This window comes from Syngnathus scovelli, chromosome 15, assembly GCF_024217435.2.
Source record: "Syngnathus scovelli strain Florida chromosome 15, RoL_Ssco_1.2, whole genome shotgun sequence".
NCBI lineage: Eukaryota > Metazoa > Chordata > Actinopteri > Syngnathiformes > Syngnathidae > Syngnathus > Syngnathus scovelli.
This window is the reverse complement of record NC_090861.1, coordinates 4236611-4262178: the sequence shown is the minus strand read 5'-3', so window position 1 is coordinate 4262178 and position 25568 is coordinate 4236611. Positions and strand designations below refer to the sequence as shown.

Here is a 25568-nt window from a genome sequence, read left to right as displayed (position 1 = left end):
TCCATGTCGTTAAATAATCGTCGCGAACCTTGATTGTTCATTATCACAGTGATGATGCTCTTAAGAGAAATAAATACGGCGCTTTCTAATGAAGGACAAGAGGGGAGTGAAATTGTTGACCCTCAAATTGACCCCTCCCAAGCGTGTCTAGTCAAGAAACCCATTTATTCATCCATTTTTGCTAATCTAACACAATCTGTAAAGCACTTCTAAATTACGATCTGGGTAATGTACACTTTTTCTTGAACAGGAACGATAGAAAATGATGTGTGTGTGTGTGACTGGCCTGTAAACGTCCCACCAGGTTGTGTGTGCACACTGACTAGAATACAGGATGCAGCGGATATGAGGGGGGAGCGAGAAGTGGAGATTAATCACCTGACAAGTGGATGGAGTGTCCGTTTGGGCCTCAGGGGCAAGCTGCAGATACGATGTGACATTCAGAAACACTTTGCCCACACACACGCAAAAAAATGGAGTCTGGGTGATGCCACTGGATTTAAAAAAAAAAGTTGTTGCTATCACGTTTTCAGTGGATTTTTATGTTTCATTAAATGTGCTTATTTCTACAGCCTTGCAAAAAAAAAAAATGATGTCCTTTTTCTCATATCACATGCAAACATGCTCAGTGCAGTCAAAGTATTATTTTACAGCGTTGTTCTTGAATGTACAGAAATAATAAGACCGGGGAATTACCCGTCAACAAATCAATGTCGGGTAATATATCCAGCAAATGTATTCTCCATTAGTGTTAAGCACTTGAATATCAAATTTATTGCAATCCAAAGAATTCCACATTTAAAGCGCCCCACTAGAAATATAAAGCTTCTGAACTTGGCATTTAAAAGATTAGCATTTAATAGTAATAAAAGAACAAATGTGCACACCTGCTGCACCACTTGGCGTCCTAAATTAAGCCTGAGCAAAAATGTGCTTTGTAACCATAACAATGGTTGCTTGTGTTAAGTCCAACCTCTGTTTGTTTTCTTTTGCTAAAATGACATCTCCAACAACAACAGATATTGCAACCTCTCCAATATTCTTCTGGATGAGTGCACAAACTGATCTTCCAGGCAATGCAATAAATGCAATCAGCATTCCAATACTTCATTTATTGGGTCATCATAAATTGCGTGACTGCTGTCCAAATGTCCATCTGGCACCAGCAGTGCCACAAATGGGCTGTGCAGCAAATAATAATAAAAAAAAAATTATTACTGCGACTGTTTCCTGCAGCACTGAGACCACACCATGAGAACATTTGAACACAACAGCACAATAAAAAATATATCAAAAAAGGCAGTTAAAAAGTCAATTTCCCAAAATAAGTCCCTTTTATTATCACAAAAGTTTTGTTGCCCGCCAGGCATCATCGCCGGCTACGAAACGGATTCCCTAGGTCAATCAGAAGTCATCTCACTTAACTGAAAACTCGAGACCAATCAAAGTTCCGACTTCTGACTTCATCCTCTATCTTTTGGAGAAATGGTTGTCTGGTTTGTGTTGATGTGTGGGAAAGTGGAAAAAAAGTGACATCAAGTCCAGAAATGTGCTCACTCTGCTTCTTCTCCCGCCTCCTCGCCTCCTTTATTATAGATCACAAAGGTGGATCAGACTAGATGAGAGGATCATATAACCGGATTGAAAAGTGCGGGAATCCCTCCTGGCCCGATTTAATGATGACAACCTCAGAGATTTATTCAGTTCTCATAATGAGCTGCTAGTGGGTACTCAAAGGCGGCGGGGGAACCTCGGGCAAAGTTCCGCCTTTCTCTCAAAAGGACTCAGCAATTGTATTAAGGAGCACCTGATACTTTGATGCCACCTCGTTCCCTTGCAGCTCTCAATAAGAAATGACATGCTATGAAGGAAATTAAGAATAAAAGAAAATCAGTCATTAGAGCGTGTTTGGCATCCAAACAATCAGCATGGCAGAACTGTTTCAAACATTAGCCGTCTGTAGGAGGAGAGATGAGATGTGAGGGTTGAAGAAACTGTGAAGATGTGAGGGGAGAGGCTGGGAGCTGGAGCATTTCTTTGTCCTCTTTTATGTTGGCATAATAACACTGCAGCCCACATATTGCACATCTCGCAGCCCACTGGTGGATTCTCAAGTGCACTTAGTTCTCTTTGGCAGTAATCAAACTGTGATCGTGACAGGGATACAGCCATCTGTTTTGTCTACTGTTGCTGTTGTGCAAGCTTAGAACACACATACACACAGATGATTTGTCGTGATTGTCAGAGTGACCCCAAAAAAAAATAATCTATCACTATACTAATTAAATAGGCATTATGACAAGTTAGCCTTTAGCTCAGGGGTGTCAAAGTCGTTTTTTTGGAGGGCCGCATTGTAGTCATAGCTTCTTTCGGAGGGCCATTATGACAAATAAATGTATGAGCACCTCATATTATATACAGTAAAAGCTACAAAACAAACTGACAAATAACTCGTTTTCAAATCAGACGAGTAAAAACTGGTCAAATATTTAAAAAAATAAAGGATATTATTAAAAGTCAAGACAATTTGCAATTCTAGTAATGACACACGAATGTGACGCACAATTTGTCTTTCAGTCATCCAATTTGCTGAACAGTCATAAAATTTTTTGTTTTGGGCCTTTCAAAAACGTACAAAAGCTAAAAAAAACAAAAGTCTCTCATTTTGCTTGTGTTTCTTGCTCCTTGCTTCTAAGTGTCACCATTACAGTCACATGCTAAATTCATCAGTTTACATATAAACCTCCCTGAATGTGCAAAAAAAAAAAGTGCAATTAAGTTTCCAGCCATTTTTGCAAACCTTGAGTAAATCAGTCCACTCTCATCTTGTTTCTAACTATCAAGCATTTTTTTCGCCTTCCACTCCATATGTCAGAGAGTGAAGGGCTTTGGTGAAGGCTGCTCTTCAACCCCCCTCTCCCCCCTCCCCTCCCCTTCCTCCTCCTCTAACACCCTCCAAAGCTCAGACAGTACGATTATAACTATATGCATGATCCGCTGCAGCACCGGGCCTGAGTGCACATTTCATAATTCATGTATAGTGAGAAAAAAAACAGCAGCAAGTATGGTAGATGCAGCAAACTCCCCGACCCCGGCAGAACGAGAAACCCAACGTGTCAGATGTATAGCAGCTCATTTAAACTCGTTTCATCTTACCAGCGGGGAAAATATGATCGGAAGTCCTTTTTCAATTAAATCAAGTGAAAAGTCTTACCAAGGAGGGCGCATTACCGATTCAAGCTCATAGTTGCATCACTTGTATTTGATGTAGTGCACTTCCTCTTTTTTGTAAAGAGCAGCCACTTGCATGTTAAGGAGTTTGACCAATAAAGCCCTCAGAGTGGATCACTTTGATTCAGATGGGTTGAGGTGATTTATGGCACAATTATTTGCATGTTATGTTTCTTTTGAAACGATTATCCGAGCCGACCGACCAAAAAAAGATTGTCCAAATGAAGGATGGCTCAAAGTAGAAATCCAGCGACATTTCCCCGTTATTGAATTTTGAAAGTCAAGACCCAAGGGACTTGATATCTTACTGTGGGATTTGACGAAAGAGTAAAGCTCGGCAGTATTCCAGGAGGGTTTGGTCTCGCAGAATTTGGTGAGAAATGAAAAAATGGAGCAACCTACATTCATCAGTAGATGTAGCATCTTCTCTAAGCAGATTTTTTTTTTCCTCCACCACATTATGTCACATCATGATGGAAAACGTATTTCGAATTACTAAATTAAAGTTGTAAATTGTTTCGCATGTCATTCCAGGGTCGACACTTCTACACGGTGGCTTGTATGCAACAAGCATAGTGAGCTATAATTTATCTTGGAAAACAGGGAAGACGGCTCTCGGGTAAATCAATACATAAACTACCCGCAGGATCCACAGTAGAAGTGACAAGCTGCTTAACAAATGGAAGGTGGCCTGCCAATGCTTGCTGACTCAGCAGCTCTTCGTGAGGGAAGTGCTGCTGCGATGCCCTTGCACTGGCCCTACTAGGAAAAAAAAAAAAAAAAAAAGTATATCGTGTCCAACATCACACGAAAGCAAAGGTGGGGGGGATTTTAAAACAGGTTTTGTTTTTGTTCTAAGATTCGATGAATACATTTCCAAGAATGTCCACTGCTGCCTTTCTGTGACTCCTCCAGTCTCTCTGATTGAGAAAATGTGAGGTTGCGTCTTGATTTTGTCAAAATTAGATCAGCGTGACAAAGAGGACTATTTAAATACCATTTAGAACTTTACAGATGATTTTTGTGAGTATATTCTAATAATTAATCGAATTTAAATTGACATTGCAGTGAAGTAGAATGATTTTTATATTACAAAAGCTGAAATTAAAAAAAAAAAAATGGCTTCACATAGGGCAGTATTAGTGACACTGAAAAAATTTAAATCCCAATATTCAGGGGGAAAGAAAAATACAATGTGATTTTTTTTTTCCAAATCAATCATCCCACTCCATCCCATCACTTTTGAAGGTGCAAAGCAGGAGAAAACAAGCATACATTGCAGCTAGCATCAATCCATCCCGTCGGAGTGGATCATAAATCCTTCTCCTGAACTGATTTCCTCTCCATTTCGCCTAGATGGATATAAAATGTAGACGAGCGTGTTTGTCCGCTCGCTACACGCCTCATTCTATTCATCATTTGGACACATGCCTCTCGACACTTGCAATTTCTCGCTCATGTGTAGCCAAGCAAGTCAAAACAGCCTTAACACCTTTTGTGTGTGTTTCATCAATCAACATCACAACTGTGACTTGATGATGTTTGGGAATCAAAAGTTAAAGAAGTTGGACAACACATTCAAGTTTATGCGGGAAAAGTTTCTGGAATGAGACAATTTATATGCCGGTCAAGGTAAAACAGGCAACCAAAATAAATAAACAAAAATAACCTAATTTATATCAGGCTGAGTCTGCAGTCATGGGTGTGTCGACCTCATTTTTGTTTGCCAGGCAGCACGGCTTCACCGGCAGCAGGATGATGTGCGGCCTTGCTCGAAATCAACCATGTGAAAAACAACTCGGCGGAAGGAATGGCAGTAAAAAACACGACTGCTGACCCGCCGGCGGCTCTCGTTCCTTCCTCGCGTCGAAGCCAAGATAAGCTATGGATCAGCGATTATACTTTTGGGTTGCTGAAGGAAAGCCCAGCTCACTACCAGACATTTCATTAGGTACACTTGCACAACCTACTGCAAGGTGCACAACCTACTGCAAGGTGCACCCCTGGAATTCAAATTACTGGACTTTAGTATTTCACAAAAAATAGCAACTATAATCAAATAATTATATAATAATATAAAATAGTTATATAATATGTATCTATTTATTTTTAATATTTTATTAAATTATATTTTTTTTAAATTAAAATAGCAACTATAATCAAATAATTATATAATAATATAAAATAGTTGTATAATATATATGTATTTATTTTTAACATTTTATTTTTTATATTCATTATATTATATTTTTAAAAAAGTATTATTGTGATGAAATTTGACATTAGCTTGAGTTTATCTCAAATATTATATTTTAAAAAAAGTAATATTGTGGTAATATTTGACATTATTAGATTGAGTTTATCTCAAATATTATATTTTAAAAAAAGTATTATTGTGGTGATATTTGACATTATTAGATTGAGTTGATCTCAAATGGGAAGGAGAAACAAGAATCTTGGTAGGTGAGCGCGGCCCCCTCTGGCCACCCTGTAGCAACGGCTCTGCCTTGTCAAAATAATGCCCTATTGAATCATAATGGCAATATTGAAGGAAATCATTCTAAAATCATTCAGCCATAATTGTAACAAGATTGTGGTAGGACAAAGGAAGTCCTCACTGATACTGATATAGACAGAAAATGGAAAACAATTGATTGATTGAAATCAGCGTACAGACTTCACCTCTTGCTGTTTTTCCTCCAGTGTCCCTCGAACATTACTCCATGTGACCTCACTAATTACACAATCAATGATGCCGCGGGCAGGCGGCATGCACGTCGATATCTGTTTTGATTACCCGCTTGGTGGGAACGTATCTGCTTTTGGTCTCAGCAAGACAGGTCACGCTTTGAGAAAGCGTGTCGTGCAATGAGGCCGCCGGTAAAAGAAAAGTCTGTCTTTGTCTCGACACATTGGGTGCGGGACTCCCCAAGGAGAAGAAGGGAATTCAAACATGTGCATTCGACCCCGTAACATGATTTCCCACCGGCGTACAAATGGCTTTTGCCATAGTGAGACTTAATGGCTGCGGGGAGAAGAGAGATATGTTACAGTAAATTTAAGAAGCCACTCATAATGGTAGTTCAACGGATTCTGTTTCTTGTGTCACTAATTGAGTGTGGGGTTGCTATTGCATCACCTCCCTCCAGGTGGAACAGTGTACAATTGGCCTCATTTAAAAAAAAAAAGTATCTCCAAATATGCCTTTAGAATTCAATTAAATGTTTAGCTAGTTGAAGCTCATCTAATTTGTCCATAGATGCAAATGTGGCCTTAACATTTAATTTTCATGCCGTCATTAAGGTCAATTTAAAAGAAATCATAAGTAAAATTCATGACATGACATTACTCCCTTCTTACAAGTTGTTCTGCTTCACTGAGTGGTGAAATGACATTATTAGCGCCTGGTGGGGTTTGTGCACCATGAGTTTTTTCGACTGGGTGTACCCTCCACCTTTTTATTTGTGTTGCATTGGCCTCTGTTTGAAAATACTTGCACTGCAGTCACTCCAGTGGCAATTTATTAATATCTCCCTTTCAAATGCTAATAAGACTTCATGCATAAATCATAACTCCAGAGGTGACTTGTATGCGCCGTAGCAATTCTTTTACGGAGTTCAAACAGTCATCAGATAATCTGATGCTTAAACTAAAGCTCTACTTGAGCAGGCCTCGGTTGAGATTCGAACCCTGAACTTCAGGAGGCAGACATGATAAGAACGTCATTATGAAACAAAAAAATTCTGCCTGTTTAAAATTAATGCAATTGTCATGATGTTCCATCATGCACCCACGTGACAATGATACTGATTTTGTGAGTTACCTGCCACGAACTGGATGGGATCTCAGCAAATTTGCCCAACCCTCCAAAGGTGTAGCAACGGTACATGTGGTCCAGAGACTCGGAGCAGTGCCAAAGCAAGCCGAAGCTCACAGACTCCTTATGATGATAATGATGGTGCTGATGTTGGTGATTGGTGTTCCTCAGCTGCTCCTTCACAATCCACGCAGGAGAGATGAAACTGAAACTGCACACGGCGACCAGGGCGGAGGAGAGAAGCACCCAGAAGCAGCCCACGCAGCTGAACATGGTGGTGGAAAGGTGGGGCGCAAAGCCCTTACAGACACAGACTCCACACCTGGATTTTTCTTCTTTCTTCTCCCGTCCCAGATGGAGCAAAATCATTTGGAGTCCATAAAAATAAAAGTCTACCTGTGCTCCAACGCACTACATCTGCAAAACATCCCCTGTCCACGGAAGTGAACCGTGGAAGTGTCACTACTGATCTCGTGCGTCAGCAGCTTCTCGAGACGAACCCAAAAAGATCCAGAAGAAAAAAAATCATATGTAGTGTCCAACTGTGGAGATCCACGCCGCGTGCACGAAATGTTTGTCACACCCACAAGTGGGCGCGCAGCTGTCAGGTGGAGGAGCGCCCGAGCCAATGACTCCAAAGTCCGTGGGTCTCCGCCTCTTGCGCGTCTCCTGCGCGCGGACAACCGTGCACTTTGCGTTTATTCCAGACTACGCCCGGACCACGTCAATTAAATATGGTCACAAAAAGCACTTCCGGAAAATACATTCAAAATAAAAATAAATGTCAAAATATCTCTCCTTCGTTGTGCTGCGTATTATTTAGTTATAGCATTGTGGGGTTTTTAAAAAAAATTGTTTTTTTTTGTTTGCTCTTGATATGTCTTCATTAGTCATATTCGTTCCCAATATTGTACATTTATTCTTTATAATTGCATCTTCTTTATACTTAGGAGGAAATCATGGTTATGGTATGACCTGTTTATTTGACAGCAGGTGTCCCACGCAAAAAAAAAAATTATGTTACCCACTGGAGCAAAATAGTCTTCTGTTTTAAAATGTCATATACACACTTGAGCTGCACTAAAAAGTCTACTATTTGTTTTTTTTTCTATAATTACTTAATTAAATCTTTCCATAGTATTCATCTCAGCTATACGAGAGGAAAAACAGGGTAGATCCCTTCAAATTGGTGAATTATGTTTTGTTTTTGAAAAATGAATTAGTTCTTAATGGGAGAACTGTACATTGTCAGAAGTCATCAATGGATTTGCTTACAAAGCGGTCAACACTGCCACCTTCTGGACAATTGTTGTAACAGCAGAATTCAGTCGTTACTTGCGTATAAAAACAAAATACATTTATCCTATGTTTCTTGAAAAACGTTGCCTGGTTTGGATGAAAGAGCAGAGACAAAATCTTTGAGTGTATGTATTTAAATCAAACACAATTTAAATAGACTTCGATTAGGTGCACATACATATCAGAAAACATTAGTGGTACATAGTACCAAAATTCCTTTCTACACCCCAGTAAGGCTCAAAAGAAAACCAAAAAACAGCTTAATTCATTGAGCACAGTTGTTTCTGAGATGCCTACAGAAAAAAAAAAACAGCGGCCACCATGAGACAAAAAAGTACTGACGTTTATATATGGGAGAAACCAGTCTACAATATACATATATATCTATATATACCATTTAGAACATGGAATTTTCCATCACAATTGGAGCATTTGTATTCATTTTGGAGTTTTATTTTTTTTGTCCTACACTCTCAAAAGGTGCCAAGAGGTTTAACACAAGAGGTATCAGGTCTTCCTCTATCTCATTGTCATTTGCAGATCCTCTATAAATAAAATTGATGTAATTCATCATTGGTCAGGCAAGTTTAAGTAGGGGAAAGGGGGTGCATAAGTAACTGTTATTTAGCTATCTTGAAGAAAAGCTGTCTTCTAAAAACAAGGAATGATCATTAAAAAGAAGAGGCAAAGGGGAGGTGTCTTGAGGAAACGTAATTCAGTCTACTGACATCCTCCAGAGGTCCGAGATGAGACAACACAACGAGAGTCTGCAACAGTTTGGTTGTAATCTTGATGGACATGCTTCATCTTTGTGCAAGAAGTGCTTTAAGAACCAGACAGAATTGGAAAGATTCCTCGTCATGTGATGCAAGAGCTTGGCTGCACTTCCACTGACCGCTGCGCACCTTCATAGTGTTTTGGAGTTGGAATAATGAGGTACTTTTACTTTGTTGCAGGGTAAGCCGTGTGTGTAAAGCTAGCCAGCATTTGCAAGGGGGACAGTCTTGTCAGGGTCATAACTGCATGGAGACAAAAAAAAAAAAAAAAAGTATTTTCAATTGCTGTGGACTGTGATGACGGAGATTTTTTTTTTTTTTATATACAAATACATACCTTGGTGGACTTTCCAGGACTGTCTTGGTTTGACTGAACAACATCGTTGACAATCATTTTAGCAATCTGCCAGGCCATTTCCTCCTGAGCCTACAAGAACGTTCAGTCTCATTAAGTGCCTTGTCGTTGATGTGACATTATTGAATATTTGTTGTTGGGTGCTCACCTCATTTGAGTTGCCTTGGACCCATTTCTTCATTGCTTGAGAAAACATGAAGCCTAAATTGGAACAAAAGGAGGAATTAGACGCAAAGGGCAACACCGCCATGCGTAAAATACTTGAGCTCCTCACTGCACGTAAGATGGCAAGCGAGTAAGGGTGTATCATACCTTTGGATTTCTTCACGTCTGGTTCGGGTTCCGCCTCCCTGATAAATTGGCCCAACTCATTCACTCTCCCAAATGTCATCTTTCTATAACAGGAAAAAAATGGAGCAAAATAAGTAGTGGCCTAAAAAAAAGGTTAAATATTTGAAGGATGGTAAGTTTTGGGGGTGTGCACACTTCTGCAAAGAGCTTTTAGAATGATTGGTTTCAGTTTTCATTCAAAATTGTTTATACACTGCAGAGTTTCATGGGATTTAAATTGTGAAATGCATGAAAATAGTAGAATAATAACAATCTTCAGCACTCACCCAGCATATGGCCTCTGGTACAAAGATTCAGGGTCAAGATTGGCAACGTCCACCGTGATGGCCTCATCAAAGTTTTTCAAGATCTTTATCGCTGCCTTTTTGACACCAGACTGTTGTAGAGACACCATGTTCATAATATGCTCTACAATTAACATTAAATTGATCTCTCCTTACTCTTTGACATTAACAAAGACTCTCCAGTTTGTAAATGTCATGAAATACCAGCCCCGCCCACCCCCAGGGTCCTCGAGGCTTGGGGTCACCTGCATCAGAGAGGCCTCGGCGGCACTTGAACTGGAGCGCTCGGTGTCCGCCGGTCCGCCCTGACCCGGAGTGTTGACATTCACAAACTCGTCGGCCCGCACCGAGTTGAGGAGGTCACTCAGATATTTGTAGTAAAGGTTACTCGACAGGAAGCCCGGCATGTACACCTGAATACACGCACAAGGGTATTCTTAAAAGGTTTTGAGAAAGAAAAAAAATATATATATTCCTCCCGTACCCTTTCCATGGTGGTCCAGGCTTGTCTAAGTGGAGTGGTAAAGCATTCCGGAAGAGGCCCCCCCTCCCGGCAGATGTTGGACTCGATCTCCATGCGGACCGTGTCGCCAAATCCCAGAGGGTTGGTAGCTTGGAGTGAGAAATACCTAAGGACCAAAAAAAAAATAAGCAAGGCAAAGCGCTTTGATCGTTTTTATCGACACCTACTTGTCGTAAAGAATCATGGCGTCGTTTTGGGCCTCCTGGCCATCATACTGGCCCCTCTTAGCTGCGAGCTGGTTTTGGAAGTTGTCGGCCGCCAGCCAGAACTGCAGTACGTTCATCGCCTCCTCCTTTTCCATGTACTGCAAAGTTAGAAAGTTTCCTTAAGTCTGTCAGTATGTTTTTTTATTGGGGGGGGGAGGAACCAGGAAGTGATGCAATGCATTGCGTAAGAGAAGCAAAAATACAAGAAATTCAAACTGCAATGGTTTGTACAGATTCATTGCAGCTGTTATTTTTGGTGTTCGCCTTTTCGGTTCCTTTTTTTTTTTTTTAACATTGACCAGCAGTGCTAAAATGGTTACAATCTCTCAAGATATTAGAATTGCATTATGGGTATGGAATTAATATGCACTTCTGCTTGCTTATTCCTAAGAAACATGAAAAGATAAAAAGATATTTTGCTCCGACTCACCTCAGAGAAGTAGAAGAGAGCTGACTCGCAGAACAAGATGTCAGCCAGAAACACGGAGCCGCTTGTCAACACTTCAATCTGGTATTTACAAAAATGATGACTCCGTAGGAATTCAATAAAGTACCTAGGAATACATTGAGAGGAATTTGTTAAACTATAATCGTTATAACTAAGGCCGTGTGACTTAATAACTTACTGTTGATCTAAGATGGTGAAGATGACCGACTGTGCAATGACGAAGCAATTTGGGTCAACCATGCCATCCTCGCCGCAAATCTTAGCTTAAAGGCAGAAAGAACAGGAACAGAGTTATACGTTATCTTTACTAGTCGGAAGAATTCCGTCCATCTTACCAACTATATCGTTTCGGATCTGTTCCGTGATTGGGATGGGCCTGGTGGCATCCGGGGAGACGTACTTGGTGAAGATGGTAACTGCGTCTTTTTCGATACCTAAAACAAGTAGGATTACGTACTTGTGCATGATTACATAACATTTTTCCAACCATGCCTTACTTCTCACGAGCTTGTCCGAGAGATCTCGCAAGCTGATGTTGGACTGCATTTTGGAAGGAGTCCCCGTCCTGGACGGAGCCCGCCTGCTGGGAGTTCCAACTCGAGGGCTTCCGGGCGACATGCCTGCGCCTGCGCTGGAGGATTCTCGCTGCTCAAGCTGCGCCTGCGCCGCGTCTCCTGCGCTGTTCCAGCCCAGGGCAACGGAATTGTGCTTGGGGAGCTCCGGCACCTCAACGGAGTCGCTGACGGGTTCGGCCAAGGAGCTGTGTTTGACTGAGTTGAGGCTGTGCGCTCGGACCCATGACCAGCTGGTGGCGCGGAAGTTCTCAGCCTCCAGCCAGAAGCGAACTAAGTGGTCGGCACCCTGTCGCTCCATAAAACGCATGTAATGGGGGATGGCCACATTGTCCCGGAGCACCTGGTCCACCGTCTTGGAGAGACGGGAGCGGGTCTCCTGCGGCTGATAGTTCACGCTGGAATGACCTGCAGCACACAACGCATGTATTTGAAATAAATGGAAGGCAAAGGTCCAATCTGAAGATTTTTATATTTGTAAATTGAAGTCAAGTTGTGTTTTGTGAAGTTCCTGAAAGCTCCAGAGTGGTGCACTCACGAGGAATGTTTTGTTGTGAATGACGAGAGATGGCACGAATACCGTCAAGCATTCTAAAGGGATGAAATCACAAGAATGTGCCTGAGGGCTACACGGCAAATTCAAGGCCACATTTTTTGAAAGGGCATTTTAGTCATTCCAAGTACACCCCGTCACATCAAAACAGCAGGAAACTTAGTGGTTGGCTCACCATACTGCAAATTTGCATCTAACTATGATTCATCATTCTTCTTTTTTTGCACTCATGTTTTGTTGCATGGGCTGTGGTACTGGTTCTTCCACCTATGTGATGCCCAGCCCATATCTCCCATACTGCGTGTTTACTCAAAGATCAGTTCGAGCAGTTATTTCATCATATTAATCCTGAATATTTTTGCCAGAGTAAACCACTGCACATTTTTGTTAGCCTCTCTGCGTTGATCATACAATTTTTAAAGTTGAAAAATAAAAATCAGGGTACACACCGAGATCACCAAAGTGCGCAGCTTCCATGTGGCTGGGCTGCTTCTTGAGGATGGCCGTACGACCACGAGCGAAGGAGTCCATGTTGGCAGAGATGGCGTTGATGGCCACATGGCTGGGCCCTGCAGATTCCTGTATAGCATGGTTGTTCTTCAGGGGCAGCGATGGAGAGTGAGGGCTGACGAGACCTTTGAATGAAGGGTTCACAGGGTAGTTATTTTTTTTAGCGTTGCGGATTACTCGCTTATTGAGTAATTATCAACTCACCTCTGTTGACTTTTGCGTCGGTCACTCGCTCAGGTTCTTTGCTTTTGGCTGCGGTTGGGGGGGACAAAAGATGAGAACTTTTCATTTCCAATTAAGGTTGAGACCAGCATGGTGGAAAGTCTAGCATTGGTGTCTTCGGAAAGAATAACAAATAGTGACCCTCGTTGCCAAATTCCAACCAAAAAGAAAAGAACTGGGAAACTGGACTTGATCGTGAAAGACCTCTTGGTCCTTTTTGGAAATTTGGAGACTCTTTCTTGTAACGTATAGATTTTGTCGAAACTAACAATGAGTTCAAACGCCCCAAGCAAACAGCCACTTCCCAAAAACAACTGTAAATGACAGAGAGGTCCTTTCTTCACATTTCCTCCTGCTGAGTCAGCTGCTTTATATCCTTATAGCCTATGAGGAAAATATTTCCTCTCCCCTCTGATGTTAACACAAGATTACTAAACGTTTTAGATGTTCCATTTTCTCCCATCTTGAGTAAGTCTTAGTTTAGTCATAAATAGAATTGGTTTTACTTGTTGACTGGGGCGTTTTAGTCGTTATTCATTTATTTAGAAGTCAGCTGTCAAAGTACACATTTACGCATACAGGTATTGCTTTTTTTAAAAATAGAATAGTAAATATGTTAGCATTAACAAATACAATTTCCACGTAATTTTATTTCCTGGTGGCCCTGTACAGAAGCTAAATTATATCAGACAACGATGATGATGGGGAGGCTACTCGGAAGCTAACCATCGCTTACTTACTACAAAAGCCGCACTGCAGGCGATCGCCGAAACAAAAGCCAACTAGCTTTGACAAAATATCATTTACACTTATTTGATATTTGATATAAGTTTCATTTAGTCTCTCGCTGTCTTTTCTAGCTCCAGTTGACGTTGCAGCTTCCTCACCTTTCCGCTTGAAAAACGACATGACGGGTTTACTCCGAACGTTTCCTCAGCTCGCTGACACCATCCCGTGAGTCGACAGCTCCCGTCATTCAAATTTATCCGCAATGTACACTCAACACATTGAAATGGTGTGCGAGTGAACGCTGTCAAATTCCATTTTTTGCCAAAGCGCCAGCCAGATCAGCAGCCATGTTGTCAATAAACGTCCAACTTCCGGGCTTCTGCCCCACGAGCATTGTGGGTAATGTAGTTAGAAGAGGCTACAATGAATAATTTAATAGATTAAATTCCAAATGATTAAAGTAAACATTCTAATAAGAAAATAATTTCTGTATTGTGGTACATGATTACCCTCCAATAGAGTAATTTTTAAAATATATTTTCCAAATGATTAAAATCAACATTCTAATAAGTAGATTTCTCTGTTACTGTACTATGATTAAATCTTAGACTGCTTATCCTAACAGTTTGAACACAATATTTTGAAAATAAATGTATTACTGTACACACTATTAATTTGTGACTTGACCGTGCAATGTTGTAGACTATACGTATTAAATTTGAATGTACTGTTAGAAAGTTGACTAGTTTTACGCACCACGTTTGCGCAGCAGCACTGTGCGACTTTGACCAGAAGAGGGCGATGTTTACTGCTTATAGACCACCGGGGACGCCAGTTTGACCAGGAATTCAATGCATATGAATTGGATATTCTAGAGATACATTTTTGTTAGTTTTTCTTCATGATGTAAATAACTGTAAATCAACATCACAAACTGATTTGGTTCGTCTTTTATTTCACTATAAAAAAAGGGAACAACGTTCACATTTAGCCTCAAAATTTCAGTACAACATACTTAAATTCTTCTCAAAGAAAGTAAAATACAATATTTTTGAATTTGTATTCTTTTATGAAAAATACCAAATCGTATTACTCCGTTTTTTTTTTTTTTTTTTTGCAGTATTTCTTCAATATGTTGCAGACCTGACAGCATGATAGGTTGGCTTTGTACAAAGCAGAAAAGGGGCTCTCTTTGCGTTCCTTTGCCTCATTTCAATTACCATCTGAGCATGCAATGAGGGCAACTACACAACCGGTGCAGTGAGATGCTTCAAACAGGCTTGCAATGCAACACGAAGAAAGAGAAAAAAAAATCACGTTTTGTGTTTTACCTCCCTATTGAGTCCCAACTAACCTTTTTTCTCGATAAAGTGGCGGGTAACAAATTCTGTGGTGAACGTTTCCGTACAACTTACCATGAATATGGTAAGTGAGCAAATGTGACTACAAAATAAACATCACAACCTGAATAGACTTCAAAAAACAAAACTCCTTAGAGCATCTCTCTAGTTGCACACAACTGTACAGGCACATATATATATAGATATTTAAAATAAATAGGGCTAATCTGGCCAAGAATCAGTGGGGAGAGAATGTCTTCTTAAATAGACACTCTTTGCCAGCCATTCATTCCTTTCACCCCCCCCCCCCTTCCACACACACACACATTCACAGAAACACAACTCCTCCTCCACGTGCGCAAAGCCAGAAAGACAGAAAAAGGAAACAACAGAAATATTATAAAACATAAATGCAGTTGTGGAATGCCTCTAAACAGGGGACGAGGCTCGACGCCGCGTCCCCGGGCTTGATCCGGTGCCACGGCGCCAGGCTGTGGCCTCCAAAATCCCTCCTCTCCCGCAAAAACTGAACCAGGGCGGCTTCCGAACGCTCATCCGAATGTGTTCGACTCTCCTCTTATTTCAAACGTAACTTTATATGAAAACAACAAAAAAAAGTCACCACCTTCCTATTCAGGGCGGGGGGACTCGGAATAAGATTGAGGGGGGAGTGCTGTACAGTCAAGAGGAGATGCCCACTTGCAGGAGAGGCGAGGTAAGAGGACCGGATGTCGTCAGCAGTCTCTCACTCTTCGTTTGTCACCCCGACGAGGGCGAGATGGGCTTAAACGTCGGTGGAGAAGTAGAGCGTGTTTCGCTTGAGCTCAGCAAAGGAGATGGGAGGATGCTGCAGGTAGTAGAGCAGCACTTGCACCTGGACACACAGGTCACACATATAACCATTTTCGGAAATGTTCTACAACATTTTTTTTTGTGTTGCCTACTGGGTATAATCACATTTGATTTACAGATGCTTTTATACGGCAAGACAAACCAGTACAATTTGAAATAATGGAATTGCTTCTTGCTTTATTACATTATGTGACTCCAGTTTGAGCTCCAGTCAGTTTTAGCGTACTTGGAACAAAAACAAAGCCCCTTAGGTGATCTCCAAGACAAACACTGACTTGGTGGAACGGATGCATGAGTCTCTCTCTGTGCATGCTAAACTATTTTAGGATATTTAAACAAGTTTGGGTTTTTTTTTTTGGGTCATAAAATGACAGGAATGAGCAATAAACAACTTCCCTCGTGATAAACAAATTGATGCAGATGGGAGAATGGCTTCGAGACATTCATATGACTTATTTTGAGACAGGAACCAATCAAATGAGTTATTATAAATTATAAACAATTAAAAAAGTCTTTATCACGCAGCTGTTGTTGCTAATATGCCCAAAAGATAACACAGTGGGATATTGGGGTGTACCTGTGCCATGACGTCATGTGACCAGATGTCAGAGGCCGAGGTAATATTCTGTCCCTTGCTGCTCTCCGACTCGGAAGGTCTGAGCAGAGTGGGGCCAAATACTGTAGCCAGGTTATGGAGGGACATCTTGTTGATGGGTTCCTTCTCTGCCACCCTGTGGGAGGAGTCAAACGAGGCAAGCGTTCAAAACAAGTCCGAGTAATAGTTCTACTTGTACGGCGCTAACAATTTAGCTTCGGTGGAGAACAAGACAAATGTACCGTTTGAGGTGCTCCAGCAGAGTGAGGAAGGTCATGAGGTTGGGGTCGGGCAACGAGCGTAGGAGGTGCATCATGCAGTTCTCCTTCGCCGCGGGGTCGGAGAGCGCTACGGAAGAGAGGCATTAGGTCCAGCTCCAAAATCCCACACCGAGGTCTTACAAAACCCGTCTTACATATTCCCTCCATGAAGGCCGGGTACAGGCGGTCGGTGAGCAAAGGTTCCGGCAGCTCCCTGAAGTACAGCTTGAGGGTTCCGGCGATGGCGTTGATGTCCATGTCGCTCAGCATGACCAAGATGTCTTTGGTATCTAAGGAGGCCAGCCAATCCCGGTTACTAACTCAACCCAAAACTCCCAATGACAGAGCGATGATATCATCCCTCAAAGATGCTTCTGAAGAAAGACCAGAGAAACTTCTTACTGGTATCAAATGCTGCTTTGAGGGTCTGGATATCAGTGGCCACCCCTGAGATCCTGTAGATTCCCACCTCGTCGATTCCCCTCTTCTCCACTTCCTCAATGCACTGGCGGACAATGTAAGGCACTTTGGAGCGCTCGCGCCTGTAAACAAGAAACATCATGTAGCCATTTTGGGGGCGGGGCTTCATTGATGGGTGACACTAATTTAGATTTATTTGATACTTACTTTGTTACCACATTGATTTTGACTCCAAACACACCGCTCTGTTTTTTGGATGGCGTCCGCTTCAAACTCAAGTCCCTGCTTGTAAACTTCATAGAGAATTCCACCTTTATCTAAAAACACCCCCACACACACACAAAAAAGAAAATTCTAAGTATGCAGCACCCATGCCTGGGCCCCCCTTCGGGACCAGTTAATTTAATATTTGAGGCTTTTAGCCCAACTCTAAACATAAATCCAGATTTTGATAGATCAGGAGACGGATTGAGGAAATTTGCAAAATCTATTTTATTTGACATCTTACCCCGTTCATCTCGATGACGTCCATGTGCCAGTTCTTGGACTGCACCGTTTGAGGATCCAGCTGGAAGACACAACAGAGACAGACTTTGAGCGATGCCAAACATGTCGGCTGGATAAGCTACATTATCATCACAGGGGTCAGGTTTGCGTGTTTCACATCAGATTAAAGTCACAAAGACAAATCTGATTTTGTGCAACGTCTTAAGTTGCTTTCTGAATTTTAGTGTGTGCACCACTATATTATGTCAACACAACCTCTAATAAAAAAAACTTTGGCAATTAAATACACACTCTTTGGCAGCATTAAGGCTTCAGCCATTACACATTCTCTAGGAGCGCATTTCATTGTCTCGTAAAAATGCCATTTGTTGCTTTTCCCAGCAGAGATTGGCTTTGAGATGAGTGACAGGTCATTATTGCAACTCAGTCTTTACACGGCTAGCACCATGAGACACCCCCCAATCAAAACAAAAAAAATTCCCTCCCCCTTCCACGCTGCTGAAGCCTGATTAAAAATGAATGGTCTCCAATAGGCTTGTAAAAAACTAAGTGGAGCATATAGCGGGCAGCGTTTACACTCCGTGACCTTCCCCCAAACAAACACTTTACTGTCCTTAACTCTCCGGATTCCAGCAAATTTAGATAAACGTCAGTGACGAATTCTGTCCTTAATTGTGAGTGATGAATCAGCTTCTAAAGTCTCCTATAGGAAAAAAAAAGTCACATGACCCTGTTTAATTTTAGAGATTTAAAAATAAACAAATCACAGTCTGTTCTCGCAAAATGACCTATAATGACAGGAACATTTGTTTACATTTGTATTTCAGCCAAAAAGGGAGTTAGATGGAAAATCCCACCCCATAGAGAACCTTTGGTTTATAATTATTATAATCACATGACAAACGTGTTTCATCATCACATGATTCCCATTAAAGCTTTCTTTGTAATCATATGTAAAATTGAGGAGAAACTGCAGCTTCTCAAAACCCAAACATACTGGATTATTTTGTTTCATTATTGCTATGCTTAAATATTCATTAGCCTCAAAGAGCTTATGAGTCCTTTAATTAGATATGAGACTCAAATGGCATGGCTTGCTTTATTAGGCTCACGGGATAAGATGAGAGCGTTGTTCCAGATGTGACACATCTCCGCTAACATGAAGGCAACGTGACTATTTTTAGGGACGTGAACCACATCAGCATGTTTACATGCGAGGGCGGCAAGCTGGACTTTCTTCCCTCAACAGCAGCTGATGTCACCGTGGCCATGTGAGCGCTCGGTTACTATGTTGCCATCTTTGACCACATTGCCGCCCGGTCCAATGGGCGAGAGCTTTGAGGCGGCCGAGGCTTATGATTTGCGGAGCGTGCATATCTCTGCGGGCACGGAGAGATTCTCTTCTCGGGTGTGCACAAAGCAACAGAGGCACGCGTTACACTTATTACGCAACACGGAGTCTGGGTGACTAAGACCGCTGATGTGGACAAAATGATTCAATTGAATATCGAGCCTTGAATTTAAATTCTATTCTGAATTCATTCTACAAGAGATACTCATACTTATCATCTAAACAATGATTATTAGCTCGGATACATGCTACTTGATTTAATCTAGTGCAATGGAAACAAATCAGGAGCAGGGCTGGATTTTTAGCGATGAGTTTTCAATGTCAGCTGGAGTGCAATGTCAAAAATCGCAAGGGGTGCCAATTGGTGTTTTTGTTATTTGGCCTGGAGTTGAAATGCAAACCAGATTGAGATTTATTAGCCCTCAGTGTGTTGTGGTGAGCAGAACTGAACTCAATGGAAACGAAGAAATTCTATGATATATTGCATAAAAGGATTTTTTTTTATGTACATACCAATAAGGTTGGAAAGGATTACATACTTGCATTTCCCTGACCAGGATTTTTGGAATAAATTAAATTTGAGTTTCCACTTTATCTCATCAGTACTAATCAAAATATGAAAAGGCACTTAGGCTAAAATGCAGCACGGGCAGAGAGTGGAATAACTGCGGGTAAAAAATGCTCAAATTTGGTTGCCGTCCAACGAGTAAGCTGTTTCGACAGCTCTATTGTTCTCAACTCTAAGCTGGCTGAAAGTGCACAAAGAAAACACAAAACAAATCCAGCAAACAGGTCACCAGGCAGAGAACACGATGTCGACCAGATAAGCAAATCCCCGGCAACAATCGAGTATGAGCATCATCACAATTTATGCCCGTTTGGCACAGGCTCACTTTAGTCTAATGACTTTTTAAAGCCAGACCTTTTCCGATCACCTCATTTCACCTTCATTGGGCTGAGGGACTAAAAACAATTCTTGTCCGCTTCCGATTAATTTGACTCTTATATGAAAATGTGGCTGATTTTGAAAAAGAGTTTTAGCACTAGAAAAATATCGCAATAATCAAATAGCTATAATTCCAACACAGGCAAGATTAGCCTTATCAGATCATTTAAAAAAAAAAAAAAGCTGCAACAGCACGCCATGCTTCTTTTTTCCAACAGAGAAGGTATGTATGTGCTCCTCTGTCAAAACAAGCAATCACCGTCATGCCGAAGCTGACATGCGGGCTGGGGGTGGACACAAAGAGAGATTTGTAGCAGACTTGATAGGATCAAAAGGTAACTGAGCTCAGAAATGAAGTGAAGCAAGTGTACTCATAAAAGCAGCGTTTCAAAAAGCCTCTTTGATTGCAAGCGAGTGTGGATGAATGGGACTAATTCACGCGGGAGATGCTTACACACACTTGGTGAAATATGAAAAACCGCAAGTGTCCAAAAAAAAAAAAAAAGTAATGTCAATAACTGTCTTCTACTGCCAATTATATTTTAAAGAAGCACTTAATTGCATCGAACATGGCTATATAAAAAGCAGCAGAACCCTTTGTGAGAAACCAATTAGCTACAAGGTCAAACTTGTAACAAAAACTGCCCTTGGGAAGTCAATTGCAGGAAAAACATGAAGCAAATGTGCACGTGACAGTTAATTAATGAAGAAGAACAAAGTGTAGCATGTGAAATGCCAGAGGGGAATGCTTCCACTGTTGTAAAGAACAGACAGTACTTCGATTGACCACAAGGGGGCGCTAAATGTTACTTATGTTCCCATTTGGAAAGACTGCACTCACAATAGTGTTCTTGGCGATTAAGGTCATTCACAGAAACTTACCATAATGTGATTTTAATTTCATTTCTATTTTAAAAAGCTGCTTATATATGTTTGTAATGAGAAACAATCTTGCATGATCTCTTCCAACTGGTTGAACAGAGCAGATGCTAAGAACAATAGCCCAATCTGTGCTGAATGACACCAGGCGGCTTGACCACGCAAAATTCAAGTAGACAGATGGAGACGATAAAGTGATGAATAGATGGAAGATAGAGTCGAGCACATGTCAGAAACCTTTTGTCTGAGCAGTTTGCTGCGGACGCGACCCCATAGTTTGGCCCCGGTGTTGGTGTGTCTCTTGAGTACGGGAGTCTGTGGTTGGCTGGACAGGTTGTGCTGATTCTCATCCACGCAGCACTGCTGCTCCAAATGCTCGCACACCGAGTTCAGGTTTACATCCGACACGAGGATCTCCGTCATCCCAAAATCTCAGGTGTCCTCTTCCGATAGACGCAGGTGGAGGAAACGCGGAGGAGGTGAATCCTTCTGATGTGATGATTGAAGCAGAAAAAAAAATCTCCGGTAGATTCTGTTAGATCTTCGTTTGAAAAATGACAAAAAGATAAATGGCAGGAGAAGAAAATGTTGCCATGGTTTCCTTATAAGCTTGGCAATAATTCCACAACGGAGCCTGATCCAAAGTCAGCTGGCAACATCTCCTCGCTGTGTGCAGTTTGACTACCGACACAGATAGCGGAAGAGTGAGAGAGGGAGCGAGAGCAAAAGAGAGATGGAGCGGGGAGGGAGTGAATGCTCCCCGCCACTGGAGCGGCCGGGCTTCTCCAGATGTTGGTGGACACACCTCCAACAGATAGGAGAGGGGAGGGGGGGGGGGGCACAATGTTGTTGCTCGACCATTTGACCTTTTGTCAACCTTTCCCAGACTTGGTCAACGTGACACAGATGATGGGGAAGTGGGCTAAGTGGCAATAATGAATATGAAGAAGAGGGAGATTTCCTTGTCGATAAAACGCAAACAAAAACATGTTTTTCGAATAAAACCAGCTTTCTTTTTCCTTCCTGCCCGCCGACTAAGCCTTTTGTTGCAGATGACTTCCTCCCCACGCAATTATAGTTCTCATTCCCAGTGTTCCTTCACCCACTTTGAAAGTCAGTCACCGTGAATGTGCTTTAGCCCTTTTGACGCTACGCCTGTCTGCTGACATTGAAAAGTCATCGGCAGACAAGCGCACGCAAGCATGCACCAGCTCACATCTTCCAAGACACGTCAAAAGGCGAATCACACTCTTTATTCAGAAGGCGCAGTCTGTTCTTAAAAAGGCGTCTGAATGGATCAATGGGGGTGCAGGAGGTTGGGCATTACTGTCAAACTCCATCTCCATCCACTGTCTCACATTCCTTTTCTACTAGTGGGCAAAATATTCCACTCAAGAAAAGACATCAGGCTGCATTCAGGAAATCTTTGTTGTAGAGGTGAATGACACTGAGATTGTACAGTTCAGAGTGTGAGCAACATTTTGGCAGAAAAGATGCTACTTAATGGAAAATTGAAAAAAAAAATTTTTTTGGGTGCTATATCCATATGTCACATACACAAAATAGCTGTATTAACTTGGCGGTGGAGTTTAAATACTTCCATTATCTTGAAGAACAGTTCCTGTTATTTATTTATTTTTATTTCAATTTATTTCAATTTATTTCAATGTATTTTAACTTATTTCAATGTATTTCAATGTATTTCTATTTATTTCTATTTATTTCTAATACTTCCATTATCGTGAAGAATAGTTCCTGTTATTTATTTATTTATTTTATTTCAATTTATTTCAATGTATTTTAACTTATTTCAATGTATTTCAATGTATTTCTATTTATTTCTATTTATTTATTTATAATACTTCCATTATCTTGAAGAATAGTTCCTGTTATTTATTTATTTATTTTTATTTCAATTTATTTCAATGTATTTTAATTTATTTCAATGTATTTCTATTTATTTCTATTTATTTATTTATTTAAGCTGGTTTCAACAAGGTGAGAAAAACAGTTTATATATGGATGTATAGAATTCTTGACACTTATTTTGACTTTAGGATTTTTTTTTCTACTTGTGGGGGGGAAAAAAATGTTGCATAACAAGGTTGAACAAAAATGGAACACTAATCCTCAATTCAGCGGGCATCACAGTAATGACTTTCCATGCATTTGACATTTTCTTAAGCTTTTCATTGCAAAAAAGAAAATGACATTATGACCCTGGAACAGATGATAAGTCTCACGGCATCTTATGAGGGAAAGTGAATTTTTTAAATTTGGAATCCCGCACAAATTGGTAGATGACTGGAGGACTGGGAGAAGATTTCAATTTAACATATAAATGGCGATTAATGGCGAGACGAGATGGCCGTGTCGACTTTGTACAGCCAAGACCTGAGTCAACCCCTACCAGAATATATTTTTAACCCCCAACATTTGCAAGTTGGAGACGCACACACTCCATGCGTCACTTTTTGGAAAGAATGTCTGGGAAAACAATTTTTGGAGCGGGGAAATGAGAAGGAAGAAAACCCCAAGGGAGACATGAGATATTTTTAGATGAGAGAAAAGAAGTGGAAAGAAATAGATATCTATCATCCGAGTGCATGTCTTGATCACAAATAGGGTTTAACATCCATGAAGAAGATAATAAGCGATAAGAGCATAAAAATAAAAGTCAAAAAGCTCAAGAGGGGGAAGTAATGTGTCTTGTTGGCTTTCCATGACAATCAATCACCTTTCATCTGATTGGACAATTTATAGAGAGGGGACAGCAGCCAATTGGCAAGCTTAACTTTCCTTCACAAAATAAAATTCAGCAAAACATTTGAACAAAACCCCCAAAATGTGAAAAGCAGTCCTGGGCAGACTAGTAGGAAAAAGTTTTGGAACATTTCAGCTCCACGGTTTTGCTGAAATGTCCACCCAATGACAGGTTAATAGGGATCAATAAATAAAAATTTACTTCAGGGATGAATCAGTGAGAACCTTGAAAGAACCGGTGTCAAACCCAAGGCTCGGAGGGCAGATTCCGGCCCGCCACATCGTTTCGTGTGGCCCGGAAAAAGCAAATCAAGACTCGTACTCCGTCGAATCAACATGATGTAGTGAAAACAGTAGTAGTAGTTCCCGCCCACTCGGATATTTGATTTATTTACAGTATTTAAAAACAAGCTTACGTCACATGTTGACGGAACACTGTGGTTCACACCACTGCACGTACGAGAAAAATCTATTCTGGAAAAACCGCCACGACGACTCAAAGCCACATTTACACCCTACAAGATATTTAATCGTAGACTATTAACATCAGAGTAACGTGCCAGGATAATATTTGTATTTCATGCTACTTGGGTTTAGTGGGCGGGTTCGATGTGACCTCACACATCGTCAAAGTGACTACATGGACCTTGAACATCTCATTTATCAATAAGAGGTTGTGCTGCATCCCATTTTTCCTCCCGAGTTTTAATTCTGCATGTTGGGCAGAGAATATGGACAACGGTATGGTTTGTAGTGATGGATTGGGAAAATGGGAGGTGATTGAGTCGCTGGTTTCCAAACTCACCCCCAGCCTTGAAGTGACAATTACGACCAGAGATGAATTAATGATCGATTTAACGGGTGTGCCACTCAAACATTAATATGCAATGGACCGCCCCTTGTGATTAATTATGGCGGAGACAGGAGGTTGAGAATTCGTTTTGGTAATTATCATTAAAACAGAATAATAATAAAAATAAAAATAAAAATTAAATTGGATTAAATTATCATTTAACACTCACATGAAGAGAAAATCTCTATCATCTCCATCCTTAATCGGGTCACGGGTGAGTTGGACCCGCTCCAAATTGACCCAACCTTGGAATTGAGCGCCAGCCAATCACAGAAAGGGAACAAAACATAGCCCTTTCTTTATATTTTAGAACACACTGGTCTCTTTAATAATATGTTTTTGTTTTATGGAGCTAAAATCGATTAATGTCATTACATTTTTAATGGAGTCTGCAAATGTGGTGTCAAAATAAATGGAGTTATAATCTTAAATTAATTCAACGTGCAAGTCCAATTATTACTGCTTGAGTTTGTGTTTGTGTGTCCACAATTGGGGGGTGTAAAAAAAAAAAAACGGGAGCGCATAGAAGGTTTGCCAAGCTGGGGAACCAGCCTCAGGGTTTTTCGACAGATTATTCTGCTTTTCTTTTCATCTAAGCCTTTGGGGGTGATCTTCAACAGATTAACCGCTCCATCACTTATTAAACACTTTAGAGCAAAAAGGCAAGGGAGGGAGGAAAGAAGAAAGTAAAAGAGGGGTTTCATTAGCCTCTTTTGGGTTGCAGGGCGTGGTGAGGGGGAAACAGGAGAGGAGCGAGACAAATAAATAATTTTGATTTAAGACTTGGTAGTCAACCACTTGTAATAAAACAATGGAGAATTGCAACATTTGGCGTTCTTTATCTCGGCTTGTGGAAAGCAGATTGTGTTCTTCCCATTCCATTCCGATTACCACATAATCAATGAACTGCATTGTGTCTGACTTTT

At 41.0% G+C, this 25568-nt stretch overlaps 3 protein-coding genes across 10 annotated transcripts in view; all 3 read right to left on the bottom strand.

Moving 5' to 3' along the window:
• The window catches only part of LOC125982721 (LHFPL tetraspan subfamily member 7 protein), a 36919-nt gene extending 29157 nt beyond the window's left edge, over nt 1-7762 (bottom strand). Inside the window, exon 1 of the mRNA XM_049743706.2 lies at nt 7055-7762. Within this exon, the coding sequence (XP_049599663.1) occupies nt 7055-7417 (363 nt within the window). The 5' untranslated portion in view covers nt 7418-7762. The remainder of the gene's footprint in view (nt 1-7054) is intronic.
• Nucleotides 7763-8463: 701 nt separating this feature from the next.
• On the bottom strand, nt 8464-14257 carry akap10 (A kinase (PRKA) anchor protein 10). The gene is made up of 15 exons (XM_049743545.2): nt 14035-14257; nt 13130-13177; nt 12865-13050; nt 11788-12270; nt 11626-11724; nt 11469-11553; nt 11273-11396; nt 10804-10940; nt 10598-10742; nt 10359-10526; nt 10096-10205; nt 9791-9873; nt 9627-9679; nt 9461-9550; nt 8464-9366 (listed from the first exon to the last, which is right to left on the bottom strand). The coding sequence occupies exons 1-15, from the start codon at nt 14054-14056 to the stop codon at nt 9361-9363; spliced, it is 1839 nt and encodes a 612-aa protein (XP_049599502.1). The 5' UTR covers nt 14057-14257; the 3' UTR covers nt 8464-9360.
• Nucleotides 14258-14811: 554 nt separating this feature from the next.
• abr (ABR activator of RhoGEF and GTPase) overlaps nt 14812-25568 on the bottom strand; it is a 45611-nt gene continuing 34854 nt past the window's right edge. For 7 of the 8 annotated variants that reach the window (XM_049743502.2, XM_049743503.2, XM_049743505.2 and 4 more), the window contains 7 exons: nt 17852-17911; nt 17551-17660; nt 17326-17465; nt 17079-17213; nt 16906-17011; nt 16646-16799; nt 14812-16090 (listed from right to left, as the gene is read on the bottom strand). In XM_049743502.2, coding sequence (XP_049599459.1) covers nt 16001-16090; nt 16646-16799; nt 16906-17011; nt 17079-17213; nt 17326-17465; nt 17551-17660; nt 17852-17911 — 795 coding nt within the window. In that variant the 3' untranslated portion in view covers nt 14812-16000. Of the gene's footprint in view, nt 16091-16645; nt 16800-16905; nt 17012-17078; nt 17214-17325; nt 17466-17550; nt 17661-17851; nt 17912-21263; nt 22523-25568 lie in introns of those variants that run through there. The other variant, XM_049743509.2, reaches the window with a different exon arrangement.